General features: G+C 46.3%; 1 protein-coding gene across 1 annotated transcript in view; it reads left to right on the top strand.

Annotated features, from left to right (window-relative positions):
- The window catches only part of LOC119463972 (anoctamin-4), a 142748-nt gene that overhangs the window by 64240 nt on the left and 56083 nt on the right, over positions 1-22425 (top strand). Inside the window, exons 19-25 of the mRNA XM_049655446.1 lie at positions 2441-2515; positions 8679-8837; positions 9896-9932; positions 11964-12075; positions 13979-14033; positions 15351-15445; positions 21938-22086. Coding sequence (XP_049511403.1) covers positions 2441-2515; positions 8679-8837; positions 9896-9932; positions 11964-12075; positions 13979-14033; positions 15351-15445; positions 21938-22086 — 682 coding nt within the window. The remainder of the gene's footprint in view (positions 1-2440; positions 2516-8678; positions 8838-9895; positions 9933-11963; positions 12076-13978; positions 14034-15350; positions 15446-21937; positions 22087-22425) is intronic.

Below are 22425 nucleotides of genomic sequence, written 5' to 3'. Positions count from 1 at the left end.
AGGAGCTATTCGGCGAGACAGCAGCAGCAGCGTGTAGCAGCTACAGTCAGGAAAGTCCGGGAGGGTTCCCAAAAAGATTCTATGCCTTAAAATTTATTGAGCATCCACGCCACATCGGTGCACGCAGTGTGATATCACCGTAGATCACACATCATCACCTGCGGCGCTCCCACAGTTGTCACGCCAGCCACGTTCGCCACCTACGCACTCCTACTCGCTTCGAATTTACCTGCATAAAACGCACTGGAAAAGCCACCTAAGCTCATTCTCACTGCTGACAAAAAGGGTGAAGCACGCGAACGGCTAATGGAAGCGATAAAATACGCGCGCAGACAACGTGAAAGCGCCATGACACAGAGGAAAAGGAAGATTGATGACGCCGGAGACGTGACGGTTGTTGTCAACGCGCGAAAGAAAGGACTATTTCCAGCATGAGTGGAAAGCCGTAGAACTGTTTTGCTTCGAGCGCGGCATTGGTCGCGGTGGAGTTGGCATCGAGTCTGAGCGGAACTTTATAATAACATACAAGGTCGATCACAATGGTTTACGAAGCTGCGGGTGAAAAGTGGTCCAGAACGAATTGTCGCTCGCATCAGCAAGGAGGGGGGTATGGAGCCACCATTGAAGCGCGACTATCCGAGGAGGGAACAAACTCTGAGAGAGAAAAACCGTTATTTTTAATTCTTCGTTTGATATCATTCAACAAAAATAAAATTCCTAATCACTTACACATGCATCACATGTGATGAGGAAAGAAAAGACAACTCTCTTTTGCTTTATCATTAACAATAAATACCCCTTTTTCAGCGCCCGCTGTAGAAGGGAGCGTTCACGTTCACGAAGGGAGCGTTCACAATTCCATACACTTTTGAAGTGTGCAGAAAAGGCGCGCTCGTAAAAAATCACGTTTTACTATACGCCCCCCTTACACGTTGTGTTGTGTTGCTTGTCTACGTGTGTCTGAATTCTGGTGGCGCGGCGTTTGCGAGCTGTGTTTCGTCGTTGTTCTACGTGTTCAGCCAAGCGTAGTAAGTTACGACCACCAGATAACTGTTCACTTTAGCTGCCTTCGTGCGACTGCGCTGGCCGACGGGCTTGGCGTCCGACGATGCGACCAGCATATAAGGCCCAAATCTTTCTTTGGACTGCAAAAAACGGCATTCCGTGCATGGGTGCGATCTTTACACCGGTGCGACTGACGTTTTTCTGCATTGTTTTGAGTGCCAAAAATATGAAACGCCCATATCGCGGGACATTTCGTAATACAGCTTCAGTGGAAGGCCCCGAAAACAAATTTCACGCCTTTACGACTGAAATGACGTCACTTCTGTTTTTAACGGATATGGCGTCACATTATTGTTTGTTCCGCCGGAAGTGTTCCCTCGTCACATATATATTCCGCTAATCTCCATGAACGGCCGATTAACGTGTGGGCATCTATGGAAGCTTCGTTTATAGGTAGAGTATCCTTGTAAGACATGTTAAGGGTAGCGCCGGTAAGAGAATGCATCAAAATATATTGGGGAGGTTACATCGGGTTTGGCATTAGGGTTGACAGAGAGGCTGAGTAGGACATAGCACTAAGATTATAGTGTGCACTGGCGCCATTGGCATTAGCATTGGTGTTAGAGCTTGAGTAGGACATTACACCAAGATATATTGGGGGAGTGCACGGCATCAGGATTAGTATTGGGTTGGGTAACGACGTTGCGCATTAGTGTGTCTGCTGATATGCCTGTGAGGTTTGCTATGTATGATGATATTGCGGAGATATGGGCAGCAGTTAAGCTCACGGAAGAGTACTTTTGCTGACTTTGAAAATAATGAACGATGACTTCTGCTAGATTTTTCATATTATCTTGCGTATTCATTTGTTCTACAGTTGCGAGAAAGGGAAAAAATTGTCATCTACCTGACAGTAGCATGAACATACCAAGGAAACCCATGGTATAGCTAATGTGCAAGAATGGCTTTGTACCTGGGTATGATAAAGCGATTTTTTTAACTGCTCAGATTTCTTTCTGAGAAACTTGTATGGGAGTTTTCTTTGTAACTTCATGGTATTGGCGGATGCATGACAATTTTCCCTTCTCTCAAAATGTCTCCCGCCTTGCGGCTTTCCACAGAGCTGATTCGCCATGTACTCTAGTTTTCATACCAGAACAAGGTTTGTTGTTTCCTTTTGTTTTCATTAATATGCACTATAGGCACTTGTACTATACCTCATTTTGTAACCACTCCTGCATGGGCCCGAGGAGGGCCTACAGTATTGTAAAATAAATAAATAAATAAATAAATAAATAAATAAATAAATAAATAAATAAATAAATAAATAAATAAATAAAGTGCGCACTATTTCCTTAAGATGCGACACTTATACCGTGGTATCTTTTGCATAATTTTCGAAAAAAAAACGTACAGAAGTAACCTTTTTTTGCAGAGATACGAACCGTACGTGCCTTTCTGGGAGAAGGCAATGAGGATATCAGGGGCCAATTCCGTCGTCCTATTCATGGTGGGTGCCTTATGGAACATTCATCTAATGAACTCTGGTGTCACCACGTCATTCCAAAATAGGTATAAAGCCAGTCCTATAACGTGAGTGTAGCGTTTAACTTACACCAAGATAGGGCAAGATAAGAAAATGAAATCCATACTGTTTCCCTACTGAACAATACATATGCCCCATAACTCCCATATCCAATAATCAGATATGAGACATACAGGATCCCATACAAAACTCTGTTTTTCCCATATGTCATCTGATGTTATCGGATGTAGGAGTTATGGGGAATACGGTTTTTTTTTCAGTACGGTTGCAACAAAGAAGAACGCCTGTGCGCTTACACACGAAACACAAATTAGCTTCTCTAGTGCTAAAGCACAAAGGCGGTAACGAGTATGGGATCAGAAGCCTGTTATGAAACAGCAGCGCTGTATTTCTACAATGGCAACACAAAGACTCTACAGGAAAGTTTCCTACTGACATCTTCACTGTACTTGTTAAAAATCATACCAAACAACCACCAGCTCTTTTTGCTTCTCTTATGTTGTGCGTCTTGTTGTCGACTTGAAAGTCTATAGCACGTACCCTCGGGGGGAAGGGGGGGGGGGGTCTAGCTGATAATCTTGTGGCGACAACGAAGAACTTAAACTTAAACTAATAGTGCGTGCTGTGTGTTTGTCTAATGCGTGTTTCTGTGCCCCTGTCATTGTGCCTGCGGTACAACAAAGTAGAAGAACATAACCAAAGTCAGTGGGTGCGTTGTACGTCGTCACATATACATACAAAATTAAAATGCTGCAAATGCAGAAAATAAAAAAAAACAAGAAAGACCTGTGGAAAATGCTTTTTAGGTTTCAATAAAATGTCCCGAGCTATTTTCTAACTGCATTCAAGAATAGGGGTTTTCAAAGAGAATGTTACAAAAACAAATTAATAGGAGCCAAAAGTGAGACGCGGATTTTGTAGTACTATTCGATAAAACATCGAAACAGCGGCAGGACAAATAGGAATCATCTGTTTTTTAGAAAGAAAGTACACACTTTGTTTCGGCTTTTCTACAGAATGAACATAATAATGTTCTCAGAGAACCAGCCTTGTGATTGCTCGTCTGAGCTCACAGGGTTTGCCATGGTCTCACCCATACTTAGTCAGGTTAAAGCTGTCGCAGGGAGTCAGCCTTGATCTTCAGTATGGCTCATAGGGCCTTTCTGCAGTGCTGGTATTCTTTTGTAAGTTGTGTTATCATATTACCTGTATTATACCCTGGAAAGTAATTTATAGGTTTCAACAAAATGTCCCGAGCTATTTTGGAACCGAATCCAAGAATAGGGGTTTTCAAAGAAAATGTTACAAAAACAAATTAATAGGAGCCAAAAGTGCGAAGCAGATTTCGTAATACCATTTCATAAAACACAAGAACAGCGGCAGGACAAATAGGAATTATCTGTTGTTTCGGCTTCTCTACAACCTTTTTCTCTTCCCTATTCTTTCCGCCTTTCATTTCCCCTTCCCCTTCCCCCAGTGCAAGGTAGCAAATCAGAATCTTTTCGGGTTAACCTCCCTGCCTTTCCCACCTCGTTTCTCTCTCTCTCTCTCTCTCTCTCTCTCTCTACAAAATGAACATTATTAGCAGAGAACCAGCCTTGTGATTTCTCGTCTCAGCTCACAGGGTTTGTCACGGCCTCGTCTATACCTAGGTTAAAACTGTCGCAAGGAATCAGCCTCGATCTGCAAAGTCTGGCTCATAGGAATTTTTCCTGTGCCTTATATTTTTTCATAAGTTGTATAACCCTATCTTAGACGTTTTGACTGTTTACCGCCAACTCTTGTGGCGCACGTGGTGTTGGCTGCGAATTTGCCGCGTTGGTTTTTCATACTGCTGTGAAACCAGTTGCATGGCTACCGCAAACTTGATTACGTACAGCTGTACTTCGCGTCTCTGTGTGCAGAGCATAATTAGCTGCAAAGCGAACTAGCCCTGGACATGATTAAGACATTACATAATTTAATTCCGTAATCATGCCAACTCAGGTGCATATATATATATATATATATATATATATATATATATATATATATATATATATATATTTAAATCCACTTCTTTCTTTAATGTATTCAGGCCTTGCCAGTAGTTCAGTGCAATGAAATATGAAAATATGATAGAGTTGGTACAATCTGTATTCATTCGGAGCTTTGAAATGTTGTTTAACAAAACATGCTCGCCCAATTAATGTTTTGCACCACTGAACTACATCACCAGTTCAACTTTCGCCCTCCGCATTCGGTTCAGGTTCGTATGCCTTGTTTGTTTGTTTTTTTTTTCATCTCTTGTGTAACGTCCTCTACACGTTTAACGGTTTAATAAAGGGTGTTGACAATAATGTTGATAATTAAAGGCAGGAATCACTTTTCCTAATGAATAAACTGAGAATAGGAATTCGACCACGATTTCTTCATGCGGAATAAAGCTTCTGATAGTATGTATTTTCATGACAGGTATTTTGGAGCGTCTTGTAAGCTTTTTTGTATTTTTTTGCTGAGGAGATAGTGAATGGCAAATACATTACTATACTCTTCCTCTCTGACTTGCTATTTATCCTCAAAAGGGCAGACATAGATGCTTGTTTGTTTGGGAGGAAGAAAAGTGGTTGTGGGCCGCACAGTAATTCTCCAGAACGAGGACACCTCAGAGCGACTACAAATCCTTCAAGCAATAAGAGGAAAGAAACGCAAGGATGATATTCGAGGAAGATAACAATTAAATGTCGTCTGATCAAATTCCAACGGAGTCCCCCGTGAAGGCTACGCTACAAACACACATAACCGCGGACGTGGGAACAAGATACGTGCCATATCATATAGGAAGGACGATTACTGGGGTAATCATCCCACCTATATGTTGAAGTTGCACTCTGCACTTGTTGTAAGCAGATTTATCCTCAGGAGAGGCCTTCATGGACTGAGTAGATGATTAACGCGACTGCAGTTGAATATAGCCAGTATTCCTATACGACAAATTGCCAGTGTTTGTTTCTTTTGGCGTAGTCTTGGACAGCAAAATGACCTGACGATGGGCTGTGAATTACCTTGTAGCATCCTCATTAAAAAGGCTGAATGCGCTGAAGCGCATGACTGGCATACACTGGGGTAATCATCCCACCTATATGTTGAAGTTGCACTCTGCACTTGTAAGCAGATTTTTACACCAACTGCCGCTGATGTCTCCGTCGTAAAGCCAATACCAACGCTTGGAAATTATCCTCAGGAGAGGCCTTCATTTGTCTGTAGGCGTCCCTAAATCAGTAGCAAGCACGAAAGGAATAGATGAAGCTGAGTGTCTACCTCTCCGCCTTGAAGCCCCTCGTACCCTACTGGCATAATTCCTTCGGTTGAGTGGGTCTGCTATTGGAAAAGCCTTGCTTCGGAGAATCCGTGCTTGACCTCGCTCCCATTTCTATTCGGCATTGAATACACTCCGTGTCCTTCGCTTTCAATAACTTAAACGAAGCCAGAGAATCGACCTATCCTGGATGCTTGATGACGTTATGTGCGATCTCACTGCTCCTCGGCTAATTTCCAAACGATTCGGTTCTGCTTTGAATGATCGGTCACAGTTGCTGGAACATTTGGAACCTGCATATCAGAACCACCTCCAAGCTTGCACCAATGGGTTGGTCAAAATAGATATAGGTAGTTGTGATGCTGCATTTTGAATTCTGACGCTCGGCTTCAGGTGTGCTGGACAGCTAGACAGCCTCGTTTCATCGATGGTTGCAGAGGGATCTGCTATTGCTGCTGTGAGGGAACGGAAGATATCTACTACCCAGAATGTAGTCATTCTTGGTGACTCAAAGTGCGCACTTCAGTTGTCGCGTGGTTAGTCGTCAAACCATTCCATTCGACAATCTATAGACTCTTTGAAATACCTGGAGAACGATGGATTTGCAGTCCAATTTCAATTGATACCTTCCCATATTGGCCTTTCCAGAAATGAAAAAGTTTATTCTATCACACCTGTAGCGTGATCAAGCGCTCCAGAGTGAAAGTACTTACAAATTGCTAACTAACAAAGGAGGCCATTTGCTGTCATTTTCGGAAACTTAGGATTCCACTACAAGAGCGCTGCGGGATCAAGAGCCTACCGCGTTTGGAGGCCACCCTACTGTTTTTGAATCAGAACGGGTTCAGCATGCACGGCAACTTGGGCATGTAGACTGGGTGCACGCCTTCCCCGCTCTGTGGAGACTACAGAGAGATGGTCGACGTGGAGCACTTCATATGGTCGTGCCGGCGTTACTCTGTTGAGCGAAAAGTTCTACACGACGCTATAAGAAGAAGAGGTTTCCCACACGACTGCGCACAACATCTGGTGTTTCCAGAAGGTCGCCAAATCATCGGAACAGGGCTGCTAAAACCTTCGTCTTACGTTTATTAGCGACAGTGGACTTTCAGACATGTGCTGACAAATTGTATATCCAGAAAGAGGCACTACAGGTGGAGAGATTGCCGGCGTCACCTGCGAGGCTAGAACCTCCTGTAACACCAATGCCCCCACCAACAAGGAGGACCACACCGGTACGGGCACACAACGGCGAACATTTGACATCTGACGATCCTTCGGTGTAAAAATTCCAAACTGTTATGAATTCAAGCCGCTGTGGTGACTCAATGGCAACGTGGCTCTGAAGCTGAACACGAGGTCCAGGGTTCAATTCCCGGTTGTGGGGGCCCCATTCCTAAGAGGGTGGTATGCAAATAACGCTTGTGTAGTCATATTTATGTGCACGTTTAAATAAAATAATAACGAGAACAGGTGGTCGAAAGACAAGAGAATGAAACTTCTTGATTGACAGTGAGCCTCTGGATTCGGCGCACAAACCCATTTATTTAGGCCAATTAGCCACACTGCCTTGCGCAGCCCCAGCCTCGGCGATCAACTCTGGGCCGTCCAGCAGGCCCGCGAGGCGGCGGCGAGGCAACACCTCGACGTCCCCACGTGGGAGACCTAAGGCCCCATCGGGAAAAGCTCTGCAGGACTATCGATAAAGTAGTTACCAACCAAAGCCACACGCTACCCGTATAATGAGAAGGAAGTCTTCGAAACAATGAAATTGACTTGAACTGTGAATGGCAAGTATTACCAAGTCATTACCGGCAGTTTATTGCTATTCTGGAAAGTGAAAATGAGAAGTGTATAGGCATTGCTTCCTACAAGTGAGACAGAAACGTTGAGGTTAACAAAGATGCTTGAGAAGGAGCTAAAAATTAGAGTAGCTTGCACTATAGGCGCAAGGCTGAAGAAACAGTGGAGCTGATCGGCACCTAGCACTACCAAGTCATCCCGGAATATATTGATTATTGATGAAATATCGATTACCTATTGATTGGCTATCGCAAGGCATTGGCCACGTAATTGGGTTAGGCTAAGCACTACCAAGTAATCCCCAGCATTTTCGAGAATTTTTTGAATATTTGTCGATTATCAATTAGCTATTGATTGGCTATCGATTGGCTATCGCAAGGTATTGGCCACGTATTTGGGCTAGGCTTAAACAGCTTCGCTAGTTCGCATGGGGTAGGTGCCATTGCGCTTGGACCCTTTCTGCATGACCGCCAGGATCGGCCCACATTTTCCGTTCTCTGCGCGGACTAACGGTCGGCTTAAACAGCTCCTTCGTTAAAATACCGCAACGAGCAATGGAACGAAAAACTATAGGCGTTACGTTAAGAGACAAGTAGACAGCAGTGTGGATTAGAGCGTAGCCGACATTCTAGTTGACATTAGGAAGAAAAGGTGGAGTTGGGCAGGACAAGTAAGGTACATAGGGCAGATAACCAATGGTCTATCATAGTTACAGAATGGATGGCAAAAGAAAGGAAGCACCGTCAGTGACGGCAGAGGACTAGGAGTTTGCAAGCATGGGATGAAGTGATCTAATGCAAGACAGGGGTAAGTGAAAGTCACAGGGAGAGGCCTTCGTCTTGCGGTGAACAAACACTAGGGTAAAGTGGTGTTGGTGGTCGTGGTGGTGGTTGTGACGATGATGACGATGATGATTCCGAAGCCCCTACTAGAGCTTTTTTCGTAGCCCACGAATTAATTTGAGCTGTTAATCCCCTGTAATTTCACGTAATTTTTTGCAACTGTTACTTGTGATGCTCCTCGCAGTTGTGCTTGGTGATATGCACGGTGTTCGGCATCATCGCCTACCGCATCATTCTGGTGGCGCTACTGTCTCGAGACCAGAACTGGCGGGCACTAGCGCATGTCACTACGGCGGTAACAGCCTCGATGCTCAACCTGGTCATCATCTTGCTCATGAACAGGGTACGACCGCTGTACATGTCACTGTCCATGAGGTTGCCTTTGTTCTCTATAGCACGAGATGTCATGATTATAATGATCATGATCATGATATATAGGCGAAAACATGGCACGTACACACACTGTTGTGTCGACGGATGATTGGGTGGAGACTAAGCACAGTAAGTGCATTACTGAAATAAAGCAATAGAAAAATGAAAACCGAAAACAAAAGTACGGTGCGTACTATAGTAATGTGACGAAACAGACAAGCAGATAAAAGAGATTGAAAATAAAGGGAAGCTTCATTAATGATTTAAATAAAATATTTCGGAAGGTTGTACTGATAGTAAAGAATACATAGAAGTGACACGGGAAACGTTTATAGCCTCTACATAATCGTATATTCCCCGCGTTTCCTTTCTCTCTTCTGCCTGTGTCTCTAGATGCTAGTGGCTAGGGCCGGAGATAGAGTGCAACCGAAACATTTACACGCAATCCGAGTTAACAAAGTGGGCTGTCAAGAAGTATTTTTTTTAATCTTTGTTTAAAGAAACATACGCGTCTGCAGGTGACACCAGCTGTCCGTATTCTTTATGATAATGCTGCACAAAGTAATAGATGTGCTGCGGGCAACGATTTGAAAAGAAAAATGCAGGGAAATCAGTTGTGAAGTGTGCATTCTAAAAAAAAAAAAAGAACCGTTTGTGTGCAGGCGCAATGGGGGTCTCTTATGAGTTACCACGTTAAAACCAAAAACACAACATTTGTGAAGACAGAAACGAGAACCAGTTTGTGAAGGAACCAGGAATATATTCAAGCAGCTCCATTTGATTATTGAACTTTTCATCTCGGTAAAATGTTGAATTTGTGCTCCTACTTCTTATCTTCTAGAATCGCACTGCTGCGTGTTTCCCAGTGTATTTATCTTGCTGTGGCTCAATCTGGCCTCTGTGTTCGCGTTTGTTCTTTTTTTTTTTCAAGGTAGCACTGATGGTAGACTTCATTTCCACCTGTCCAACCTTTTTGGAGGTGCCCTGAGTCATAGCATACGCCCCTTGCATTCTTTTTTTTTTGCGCAGGTATACAGCAAAATAGCCACGCGGCTGACAGACATTGGTAAGTTGTATTTCTCGCACGATGACTAGCTTACATGCGTCTATCCAAATGGGCAGCGAACGGCACACCGACAAATATACATGCTGTACTGGATCTGGCAGGCGTTGGTTGCGGGAGTTGGGGGACGTGGAGGCGGACTTGGGGAAACTGAGGGTTTATTTACATTATTTACAGTGATAATACAAAGTAATTAACAGTCATAAAGTGATCGACGGCCGGCAGCAAATCGGACGCTGCGGCCCGTGGCCAGAAGAGGAATGTCCTTCTCCTCGATTTGTCTCTCTTTTAACCCCTTCGGTCTCTCGGGGTCACGTCACTTTCGGCCAATCGTCGAGCCAGCTCAGGGGTCGTCATTTTCCTCCTATGGTATTGGCCCGTGCAAGTGCCGTCATATTCGGCCAATGGGGACGCTCCAAGGGCTCCATTGTCCTATTGTTGACTTGCCTCCGGCGTTGCCTCCTCGCCTGGAAGCGCTCCGCTGAAGGGGACGGGTAGTTCTCGAACGACCTTTCAGAGCTGCAAAACCGCTTTTTTTCGGGACCAAGGTCAACTGCCTGGAACCGTTCCAGCCTCCCGTTGCACTTTCGGGAAGAGTCAAGCAGGGGGGAGACAATAGCTCGACGTGCGGCGCATGAGGTGAGGTCGCCAACCTGTCTGAGGGGTCTGGTAACGTGGTTTATGCGCCCCGGCGCACCATAATTGGGATGCGACGGCGATTTTATGTGGTCGGGGAACTTGAGTGATGCCAGGAAAAGGGTCCGTATCTAACAGCGGCCATGAGTCGAGTATATTTCGTAGACCATGCAGACTAGCCTCTTGCGGCTTGAAAAAATAACCATACTCTTCGGTTTTCAGAACGAATGAAATGTAATTGCGATAGCCGAGAGAAACACAGCGTTCTTTTTTTCCCACTTGGGTCGCCATGCGCCATAACTTCAGTATGAAACTAAATTTAAGCATTGGAGGTCCGTTTCATCGAGGTGCTGCAACATTTTCTCCCACAGACGCACATACATACCTAGGCATTTTATAAAGTGTTCATGTCTTTACAACGTACTTGCACCATATTTTCATGTGCGGAGGCTGCTCGTGCACTGAAATTTTCTCGAACAATTAAGTGTTGCAGTTTGTAAATTGTCTCGCCGAGGAATCAGGCAGTGCACCCTAAGCAGTGACGTTTCGCTGCGAAAAGGTATGGCACTGAGCTAGTTGAGGATTCATGACACAAATTCGTAGTGCGGGAACTAGACAAGCGCCAGGCAGACTTCCACGCAAATTTATTACTCGAATGCAACATATATACGTGTGTGTGTGTGTGTGTGTGTGTGTGTGTGTGTGTGTGTGTGTGTGTGTGTGTGTGTGTGTGTGTGTGTGTGTGTGTGTGTGTTACAGTCGATAAATAATTTTGAGTTATTTTTTGCTACGTGCTTCTCTTCTTTGAGCTATTTCTCTGACGGATCCTGGAATTCTGCCCTCCACTGATATATATATATATTTATGTCGCAGCCTAAACGACAAACCTAAGGATGAACAAAATGTGCCGTTTTACTTGTCATAACCATGACCTGATTACGAGGCATGGCTTAGGGGGCGCTCCGGATTAATTTTGACCACCTGGGCTTCTTTACCACGAACTTAAATCTAAGCACACGACCGTTCTAGCATTTGTCCCCCATCTATTTGCAGCCGCCGTGGTCGGTATCGAACCAGCAACCTCGAGCACAGCAACGCAACGCTGTAGCCACTGAGCTACTGCGTTTATGCGATATTCATTTTATCCGACAGTGCTACAGATAGTTTACGTATACTGCCTTACTCCTCCGATATTATTCTGGTGTATCATGGCTTCCGCATAGCATTGTAATGATTGTAACGCCACGTTCTAGTCCTCCGCGAAGCAGGTGCAAGTGGCGCAGTCCGTGCTATCGCCAAAAAGTAGTCCAATAAAATATGTCCATGTAGGTTACGTTTTGTTAAGAACATCAGTGTTCGGCGCCTGAGTGGATTAATGTCGTCTGTGTTTGCTTTCAGAACGCCCGAGGACGCAACGGGAGTACGAAGACAGCTTCACGTTCAAGATGTTCCTGTTTACCTTCCTCAACACATACTCTTCGCTGATATACATTGCATTCTTTAAAGGAAGGTATGTCGAAACATATGGGAGAAACTTGGAGGTTAACAAAGAAGCTTGAGAACAAGTTAAGGACCGCACAAACAGCGATGGAACGCAAAATGTTAGGCCTAACGCTAAGAGACAGGAAGAGATCGGTGTGGATCAGAGAGCGAACGGGGATAGCCGATATTCTAATTGATAATAAGCGAAAAAAATGGAGCTGGGCAGGCCATGTAAAGCGTAGGATGGATAACCGGTGGGCCGTTTGAGTTACAGAATGGATCCCAAGAGCAGAGAAGCGCAGTCGAGGACGGCGGAAAACTAGGTGGAGTGATGAAGTTAGGAAATTTGCAGGCGCGAGTTGGCATCGGCTAGCGCAAGACAGATGCCTTCGTCCTGCAATGGACATAAATATAGGATGACCCGCCGTGGTTGCTCAGTGGCTATGGTGTTGGGCTGCTGAGCACGAGGTCGCGGGATCGAATCCCGGCCACGGCGGCCGCATTTCGATGGGGTCGAAATGCGAAAACACCCGTGTACTTAGATTTAGGTGCACGTTAAAGAACCCCAGGTGGTCCAAATTTACGGAGTCCCCCACTACGGCGTGCCTCATAATCAGAACTGGTTTTGGCACGTAAAACCCCATAATTAAAAAAAAATTTTAGGCTGATGATGATGATGTCGAAACACTGTCGTTGTCTAAGTCATCCTATAGAGCGTATGCTTTTCTTGCTGCCAGGGATGCACATTAGCTCAGCTATATGATGGCGTTCATCGGTGCTGCTACCACTGCAGTATGTTCTCACAATAGCATTAACGAAGTTAAAATTTTAAGTAGCGCTGTCGTTTTACGAACATCCTTCTGTGCTTGTTTTAATGCAAATCATTCTAGTCGAGATCAACCGCGGCCGGTCTTGTGCCAGACGAGTTGCAGTTGCGCTACAAATTTAGCGCAGGGCCACCACTAATTGTCACTCGGGACATTGGGTCATTCTTCTTCGCTTTGATCCAATTCAGTCGAGTGGTGACCAATTTCAAATGGCCGAAGCAGCATCATCATTGTCGTCGTCATCATGAATCAGAATCACAATACTAGCTTGTACCATGACAAGTTGCTAGCCCTGGGAGGAGAGCTTTGTTCTTTATTAGTATGGAGAGACAGAGAAAAGCAAAGGCAGGCAGGTTAACCAAGCCGCACGTGGTTTGCTACCCTACACCACATGAGGGAAGGGGAACCAGGCAGAAAAGGAAAACGAAAGAGAGAAGTTCTCGCGTTCGAAATATTGGCTACAGGTTTTTGGGACATGAGTCGCGTTCGTTGTTGATGCTTCGTCATTTCTTTTTAAACAACGATTCTGAAGCCTTCTTGCCAGAAGAGATTCCTGAAGCGTTTCCCTTCATGTACAAGCACTTTCATTACGTGTGGTAGCAGGGCCGCTTTAATCCATCAATACGTCATTGCAGCACTAGATGGCAGCACTGCCAAAGTTCTTGGTTTTTCTTCGTCTACGCACACCACTGTCACGACAAGCTGCTTACTAAGTGGGTTACAGCATTGCGGTTCCGTAAGCCATTAAGCGTGCTTTGTTGCTGTTAATTACTCTTGCACATTGTAGGAGCATGGCCGGTCCTACAATGCCGAGCGGCCGTGGTTGGAGTTTTCATATTGTTCTAAGAATTTGGGGAGTTTGCGATGTGCTTGCGGGGATCTTGCGGTGACTTGTAGGAACTCGGCAAACTTTGAGGCATTTGCAGTAAGTTCGGAAAGAGGCTCCTGTCGCAATTCAGAGTCAAACGAGAGGAATCGTTAATGCCTATCGTTTTTTTTTTATTTGTTCTTGTTTGCTACGTTTTAATTTGGAAGAAAATGTGTGTTGTGAAGTCAGCTGACGCACAGAAGACTCAGAATAACGCCTTGCTTTTCACCACTCAGATTCTCCGGGCACCCTGGCAAGGAGGGGACACTTTTTGGATACAGCTTGGACAAGGTATGCGTAACTCTTGAGCAAGACGTTTTCTTTAGAGGCATGGATATTTAGAAACAGGATTGGTTGGAGATCTCATTAATTCTCACAAATGCACTGTGCTTAGAATTTGAAAATACCTTTTTCGTGCGAAGCCGTGCTAGATTATGTACTCGTCTGGCAGTTAGGCCATGGATAAGCCCAGTGGATCAACGAGTGAGTAATCACATGAATCAGTGAATGAGTAAGAAAGTATTGAGTGCACGAGTAGGAAGGAAGGAAAATAAGAGGTGAAAGGCAGAGAAGTTGACCAGGTTAAGTGTCTGGTTGGCTACTCTGCACAGGAGGATGAGGCAAGGACAGAAAGGATTAGAAAACAAGTAAAGATTAAAAAAGATAATAAAGAAAAAAAGGAACGCATCAGTTCGCACATTCTACAGTTTTTCAATAAGTCCTGTTTCTTTTAAAAAGCATACTAGCGCTTTTAAATCAGTTCGTGCCGACGTCGGCTGGGACCAAGAATTCTGGCCTCCGTAAGGGGACGGCTGTCAATCTTGTCGAGCGTGGTGCTGAGTACATTGCTTTGTGCACTAAAACGACGACAAACACACAGAAGATATGCTATCGTCTCTTTGCGCCAGCAAACTTCCCAATCTGAACTTGGGGCCGAGTAGGTGAGTGAGTGACTCGGTACGTCAGTGAGTGATAGAGTGATTTGGAGAGCAAGGAGGGCATAGACTGAATGTGTTCAGTTTTGCATGAGGGATGTGTAGACAGAGATAGCACTATATCTTGAGTGCTGCAACTTTTTAATGGGTTTTACGTGCCAAAACCACGGTCTGATTATGAGGTACGCCGTAGTAGGTCTCTCCGGTCTCTCCGAAATAATTTGGACCAGCTGGGGTTCTTTAACGTGCACCTAAATCTAAGTACACGGGTGTTCTCGCATTTCGCCACCATCGAAATGCGGCCGCCGTGGCCAGGATTCGATCACGCGACCTCGTGCTTAGGGGCCCAACGCCATAGCCACTAAGCGACCACGGCGGCTGCTGAAATTTGTGCATTTTATGGTCTTGATCACAAACAGGTTTTGCGTACTCTGCGTTCAGACATTGTGTTCCGATAACGCGCGCTCAATGTTACACGAATGCTTGCTCCCGTTTACTGTTTTTTTGTGTGTGTATTCTACTACTGCGTGAGTCATTCCGTCGGTACTCACTTCAGTGTAATCCTCAAATATACATATAGCTTTAATAAAGCGACCAGTGGTCAAGGCATTAACACATGCCCATCTAGAGGAAGCAATACCTGAAAATTGCTATTGTTGCGTTTGTTTTTCAGTGCGAAGGTGGCTGCCTGTACGAAGTGTGCGTTCAACTGGCAATAGTCATGGTGGGCAAACAAGTCATCAACAATATTCAGGAAATCGGACAGCCGTAAGCTTTCCACTTGCATCGCTCTTTATTGTGTGTGTGTGTTTTTTTTCTCGTAATTTTTCTTTTTCTTTCCTTTTTGACAAAAGGAAAGAAAAACCTTTCCTTTTCCTTTTTGAAAATGACAAAGGAAAAACTTTTCCTTTTTTTCCTTTTTGAAAATGACAAAGCCACAGGTAAAGGGGGGTGCTGCTTCAGAGCATGTTAGCTTTGAGCTAGTTAGTCAAATCCAAAAGGAGAATGCTACTCTTAGAGGCATTGTTGAACAACTCAGGGCTGAGATAGCAGAAATGAAGGGAGCTAAGGTGGCGAAGGCTACTCCTCCATCGCAGCCGAACAGGCCCGTCGAGAATGTAGGGGAGTCGCCAACAGCTGAGGTTCCAATGGATACTCATTCTGAGGTTAGGCCGTCAAAGAGAAAGGCAACTACTGAGCACGTCAGGAACGAGGAGCTCGATTTTCGGGTGCAAATCACAGATTCCTTGGCAGATATTAAGGAGACTCTTAGGCAAACTGGCGGAGGCGATGGCCTCTCTTACTGCAAGGACATCCAAGCTTGAGGAAGAGGTAGGCAAATTGAGAGCCAAGAAGCGAATAAAGAGTCTAGTTAAGAGGAAGGCTGCTTCCTCGGGGGAGCCCGATGGTAGTACACGGGCAGAATTGGTTGATATTTCCAATGATGGCTGCGAGTAACGGCGTATTGAACTTTACGATCTGGCAATGGAACTGTTGGGGCTTCTCTCAAAAAAGGGCGGCCCTTCAGCAGTTCCTCAGATCGAGAGATTCGAGACCGCAGATTATTCTATTACAAGAGGTATTGGTGGATAGAGTTTCTCTGTCGGGCTACAAATCGTACGTAAAGAAAGGACCGGAGAGTAGGGGGGGTCTCCACCCTGGTCTCTAACAAACACACTTTTATCGAGCATGACTTAAACATGGGTAGTTGCAAAATTGAATACCTTTTTGGCGAGGTTATCCCGAGCGGTGAGCTCAGGAATAGCGTATTCATACTGAACGTGTACAGTTCCCCTAGAGGGGGGCAGCATCGCTTCACTTCATTGTTGGTTAAGGCGGCTTCTATGGCAGGCAAGGCCAGGGCCCCCATTGTTGTGGCCGGGGATTTTAATGCCCAGCATCAGGCGTGGGGTTACCCCCACACTACACGCAAGGGCGAGAACCTCTGGCAGGCAGCGGCGGATCTTGGCCTCACGTTAATCACCGATTCCAACTTCCCCACCAGGATTGGCAACTCCGTGTCACAGGATTCAACTCCGGACCTCACATTCGTGGGGTCGACAGGGGAATTTTCATGGGCTAACTTAGGGGTAGAATTGGGCAGCTATCATTATATTGCTAGCACCGTGCTGCAGGTAGGCAGAAAGCCTCCCAGGGCATTCAAATACATAGACTGGGATCATTTCCGTAAGATCAGCGAGGAAAGAGGGGGTGATTCTCCTGAGAACTTCCAGGAATGGTTGGATAGAGTCAAAAGGGACGTAGGAGAAGTGACCAAGTCGATACACACGGAGCTGGAGGTCGAGAAAATGGATAGCAGATTAGCACACTTAATAGAGGCCAAGGAATCTATACTAGCTAGGTGGAAAACACAAAAGCTCAATCGTAGGCTTAGAAAGAGGCTAGCCGAGCTAAACAAAAAAATTATGGCACACTTTCAAGTGCTTGAGAGACAGCAATGGGATGAGGTTTGTAACATGGTGGATGGGCAGATGCGATTAGGTGGGAAATGGAACCTACTAAAGTACCTGCTCCACGAGGATAAGACCAAAAGCAATCAGAATCGGGTGGTGGATAAAATTCTTCATGCGGAAAGGCAGCAGCATGGGGATGACGAAATCGCCACGCACTTGGCACGGAGGTATCTTCCCCTGGCGGACAAGGCTGGGCCCACGGGGCAGGAATGTCCACGATATGAGGGCAAATCGGCAGAGAGCCTAGACAGGCCGTTTCAGGAGGCGGACGTTCGCGAAACACTGCAGAAACTCAATGGCAGGTCAGCCCCGGGACCGGATGGCGTAACCAACAGAATGCTGCGCAATTTAGATGACAGGTCGATTAAGGTCATAACGGAAGAGATCAACCGCATTTGGGAATCGGGTGTATTTCCAGATGAGTGGAAGGTTGCATCCGTGGTTCTCATTCCCAAGCCTGGGCGCAGCCCCGGAACTGAGAACCTCAGGCCCATCTCCCTCACGTCTTGTTTGGGCAAGGTGGTGGAGCATGTGATAAATGATCGGATCTCTAAACACATTGAGGAGGAGGGTCTCTTTCCTAACAACATGATAGGCTTCAGGCCTCACCTCTCCGCGCAGGACGTCATGCTACTCATCAAGCACGATATATTAGATAAAGACACCAGGGACACGAGGGCCATTCTCGGTCTCGATCTGGAAAAGGCCTTTGACAACGTGTCGCATAAACATATTCTAGACTCTATCTCCCGCCTTAACTTGGGGGAAAGATTTTACAGATTCGTGCACTCTTTTCTCGGAGATAGGAGGGCCACAATCAAATTGGGTGACCTGAAATCGGAGGCTTATGATCTAGGAAAAAGGGGTACTCCACAGGGGTCGGTTGTCTCGCCGCTCTTATTTAACATAGCGATGCAGGGCTTGGCGAACGAGCTTGACCAGATGGAGGGTATTGGCTCCGCAATCTATGCGGACGACATCGCCCTCTGGTGCTCTGGCGGGTCAGAAGGCCACGTTGAAGACGCACTGCAAGATGCGGTGCATTGCGTAGAAAAACACGTCAATCGGATGGGTCTCCGGCTATCGTCTTCCAAATCGGAGTTACTTCTATATCGTCCCACTAGAAGAGGACCCAAGCCTAGAGGGTGGAGGCCTCCAGAGGAGATTGATATTGGCGTGCGAACGTCGTCCGGCAGCGATATCCCAAGGGTTCGTTCTCTCCGGGTGCTAGGCATGATCATTGAAGCTAACGGTCAGCACGGGCGTACTATAGATAAGCTTAGAGGACATGCTGAAGGAATAATCAGACTCATTGCAAGGGTTTCGAACAGAAAAGGAGGCCTTAAGGAAGATAATCTCCTCAGGCTTTTCCACGCGTTTCTCATGAGCCATGTGAATTATGTCACTCCGATGCACAGATGGCAGAAACACGAAATGAACAAGTTGAACACGCTCATCAGGAAAAGTATTAAGAGAGTCCTAGGACTCCCAATGCGCACAAGCACAGAAAACCTAGCAAGCCTAGGCGTCCACAACACATTAGAGGAAGTTATCGAAGCGCAGCAATCCGCACAAACTGCTAGACTCTTGTCTACAGAGGCGGGAAGAGGGATCCTGGCTAAGGTCGGGATCAATCCGAAGACGTTAAGGGATAGGAACGTTCAGCTTTCGGATAGTGTGAGGCAGGCTATTAAGGTCTCCCCAATTCCGAGGAACGTGCATCCGACTTTCAACACTGGCAGGAGGATGGCTCGCGCCTCTGCGCTTTTGCGGTACGCACATGCGCACGAGGCAGAGTCATGTTTTGTAGATGCTGCCCAATACGAAGGCGACTCCAGCCATTTTGTTGCTAACGTCGTGGACATGAAGGGCCGAGTGTTATCGGCCGCGTCAATCAGGACGTCATCGGCTTGCAAGGCGGAGCAGCTGGCCATTGCGCTGGCGCTCCTTCGGTCGGACAGGGAAGATATTTATACGGACTCGAGATCAGCCCTTCGAGCTTTCTCGACTGGGGCAGTTTGTGAAGAGGTTGGTAGAGCACTTGAGGGTAAGGTGCTTACTCATCACGTCATTACATGGTTCCCGGCGCACGAGGGCGCAGAACTAGGGGGGCTAGCCAACGTTAATGAGTTGGCCCATGCCCGGGCGCGAGGTCTTTCCGGCCGCGCCGGGCACTGGGAGGCCGGTGTGCCGGGTGGGACCGGCGACGGGCTTGGTCCGACCTTTTCGGAGGCAGAACCCCCCCCGTTTCAGGGACATTCTCTCCACTTTCAACGAGATCACTAGCCACTATCAGATGAGTCGTAGGGCTTTCCCCCTGCCACATCGAAATCTCACGAGGCCTCAAGCCGTGACCCTCAGGCTAATACAAACGAACTCGTATCCCACACTATCCATCATCAGTAGGTACACGGAGGTCTCCCCTCTTTGTCCCGACTGCGGCGGAGTTAGTGATTTCAAACACATGCTCTGGGAGTGCCCCTCTTTACAGCACCACACGGACCACGTATTGATGGCGGACGCATTTTATTCATTGGTCAAGAGCCAAGAATGGATTAATCAACTCCGGGCTGTCCAGAAGGCCCACGATGCGGCGGTGAGGCTTGGCCTTCCCGTCCCAACGTGGGAGCGGCCCGCAGTCTTGCCCCTATAAAAACGGGGTGAAGATTCTTCAGGACCTAAATAAATGTTACCACCACCACCACCTTTCCTTTTTGCTGTTGTAACCCTCCCCCACCCTTCAACCCGTTCTGGTTGGAAATCTGGCTGCTGTTTTACCTTCCACGCTAAACAAGTGCCTCTTTCTTTATCAGGCTTATTTTCGTGCATCAACGTTTCAAATTTGCACTTTCGCCGAAAATTTTCTACGATCAGCAAAATTTGTCATTTTAGACTTGGCCTCCATTTCTTGCTGCTTTTTATACGATCCTTTATCCCTTATAGTCACCTTTTTGACGAGAAATCTTGCTTTTAGCTGCACCGATACAACACGTTGCATGCTCGTGGTGCAATCTGAGTATGTTATGGTGTCACGACGAGATAATAGACATTATTTATTCGTATGGTCTGTAAGGTGTCTTAGCCAAGACTACACCTAACATTTTCATCGGCTTTCCAGTCTAGGAAAGGTGAGCACAGAACAGCCTACGCCACTTTAGAAGGAATACGTACTATGCAGCAATGTGACCTATTCTGCCTGAAAGTGGCCTTCCTTGAAATCAGCATAGTTCTCAATTGACATGTCTATTTTCAATGTAAAAATGTGTACCTAGCCAGCCAACACCATAGCTCACACAATCGCATTGCTTATTAGCGATTTTCTCTTAGCTACCTAAGATAAAAGGGAGAAGAAATTTCACTGAAGTCATAGAGGTCGTTCATGAGCCAAAAGTTCTTCTGCCTGCTACTCGACATAGATGGTAAAAAATGTGAAAAGTAGCGGTATGTTAGGGATGTCGACGAGAACAGGCAGCAGAATGTTAAACTAATTATTGTACGGAGGACTGTTACCAGCCTCCAACCTAAACCTGTGTGTCGCTGCAATTCAATGAGCAGACGCATGACTCACATGGTTGAATTTTGCGCCGTGCTACTAGGAAGACACGCCGTGCAGTCGTTCAAGAGGGCCAAAATGGGTGGTGACCGTCCCTGTCGGTCAGGTGCGCAACCAAATCTCTCGGGAGCTTTCGAAACACTTACGCATAGAAAAGATAGGCCCGTTTTCTTGACACGGGTCGTACGCTGCAGAGGTTCCTACGAACAATGGCAGGCGACTCGTAACCACGCAAATGTCGGTAACTGATGTACAATTCGCACAAACAAAAACTTTCTGATTTTGGCCGCACAATTTCCTAGCGAAGCTTTGCCTATAATAAAGGTCTGCACGTGAACGACTAACACAGAACTTCTAATTGCAGTTGTCGATTTCTGGATTTGTGACTGCCGTACTCCGAGAACTTCTGTACGCAGGTGGATTACATGCATTGACCAGCTGAAATACAGACAGGGATTACAGCCCCAAATAAGAACATCTAGCACATTGAGTACGCGATAACAGTGCGATAGGCGCAGTGTTACCGATATATGAGGTGACCGAAGGCAAATAGCGAGACTAAAGAAAGAAATGCAGGGATGTCAACCAGATGGATGGATGGATGGAAAACTTTAATGAACGTCCTGAGGTACGCGACTCAGCGGGCCGCTCCCACGTTGGGACAGTCAGGCCATGCCCGACCGCCGCATCGTGGGCCCTCTGGACAGCCCATAGTTGCGCCCCGGCATTGGGGCTCTTGATAGCGGAGAGCCACTTGTCCTCATTTATTTGTTCCGTGCCTCGTAACGAGGAGCAACCAGATGGAAAATTTGATTTGCTATCCTAGAATGGGAAATCGGGGATAGCGACCTATAATTATAAGAAATAGGGAGGGAGACAAACAGACACAGAGATGGAAAGATGGTTTAATGAGATGCTAGAGCTTTTAGCCTGGAGATCCACAAATCACATGCACGTGATTACAACCGATAACAGCATATGATTACAGCACAGGATTACCGCTAACACATGTGATTGCTAAAGTCGATTGTGCATGTTTGTCGTGCTCAAATTAGCCGTGCTCAAACAGTACTTTAGTAGCCCTCTGCTGCGAGAAATAGCAGTAATAACGGGATATAGGAGGGGAAAAAAATGAACCAGGCTACAGTGCTCATGTTCGGGACGAAGCCATCGATTGAAGGCAAGGTTTCGAGCTACCTCCTTTTCTCTCTCTCTTTCGTTAAACTGTCGCAGACTGGTCATGAATTGGTGGCGCTCCTGGCGGCGGGATCACATGGCCCGTGACAGTGGCGATCGCAAAGGCTCAGTGGCTCGCTGGGAGGCTGACTACGTGCTGGCGCAGTGGCACACGCTCTCACTCTTCGACGAGTACCTGGAGATGGGTGCGCGCACGTTCTATTCTTTGTGGCCATCTGTCATATCCATGACGAGGATGTAGTCAATTTGAATGCAAATTAACTCATATTTTGAGTGTCCGACTTTTTTTAATGCAAACAGTCATTTGCATCGCACAAGGCACTGTGTGGTAGGTATAGGTATGTGCCTGTTCCGCCTCGCATCGGGACTCTTAAATAAAAAGATATTACGTGCTCAGTGTTAACCTTCGGTTTGAACAAGTGTCCTGCGGCACAGTAGCCGGTGCTTTGCCATACCATTCGGCCACAGACGACGCACACTCTCTCGTGCCAACTAGTGCTTCCAAATAATTGGGCATGCGTCAC

This window comes from Dermacentor silvarum, chromosome 9, assembly GCF_013339745.2.
Source record: "Dermacentor silvarum isolate Dsil-2018 chromosome 9, BIME_Dsil_1.4, whole genome shotgun sequence".
Taxonomy (NCBI): Eukaryota; Metazoa; Arthropoda; class Arachnida; order Ixodida; family Ixodidae; genus Dermacentor; species Dermacentor silvarum.
The sequence above is the reverse complement of the archived record's forward strand: the minus strand, read 5'-3'. Positions and strand labels throughout refer to the sequence as shown.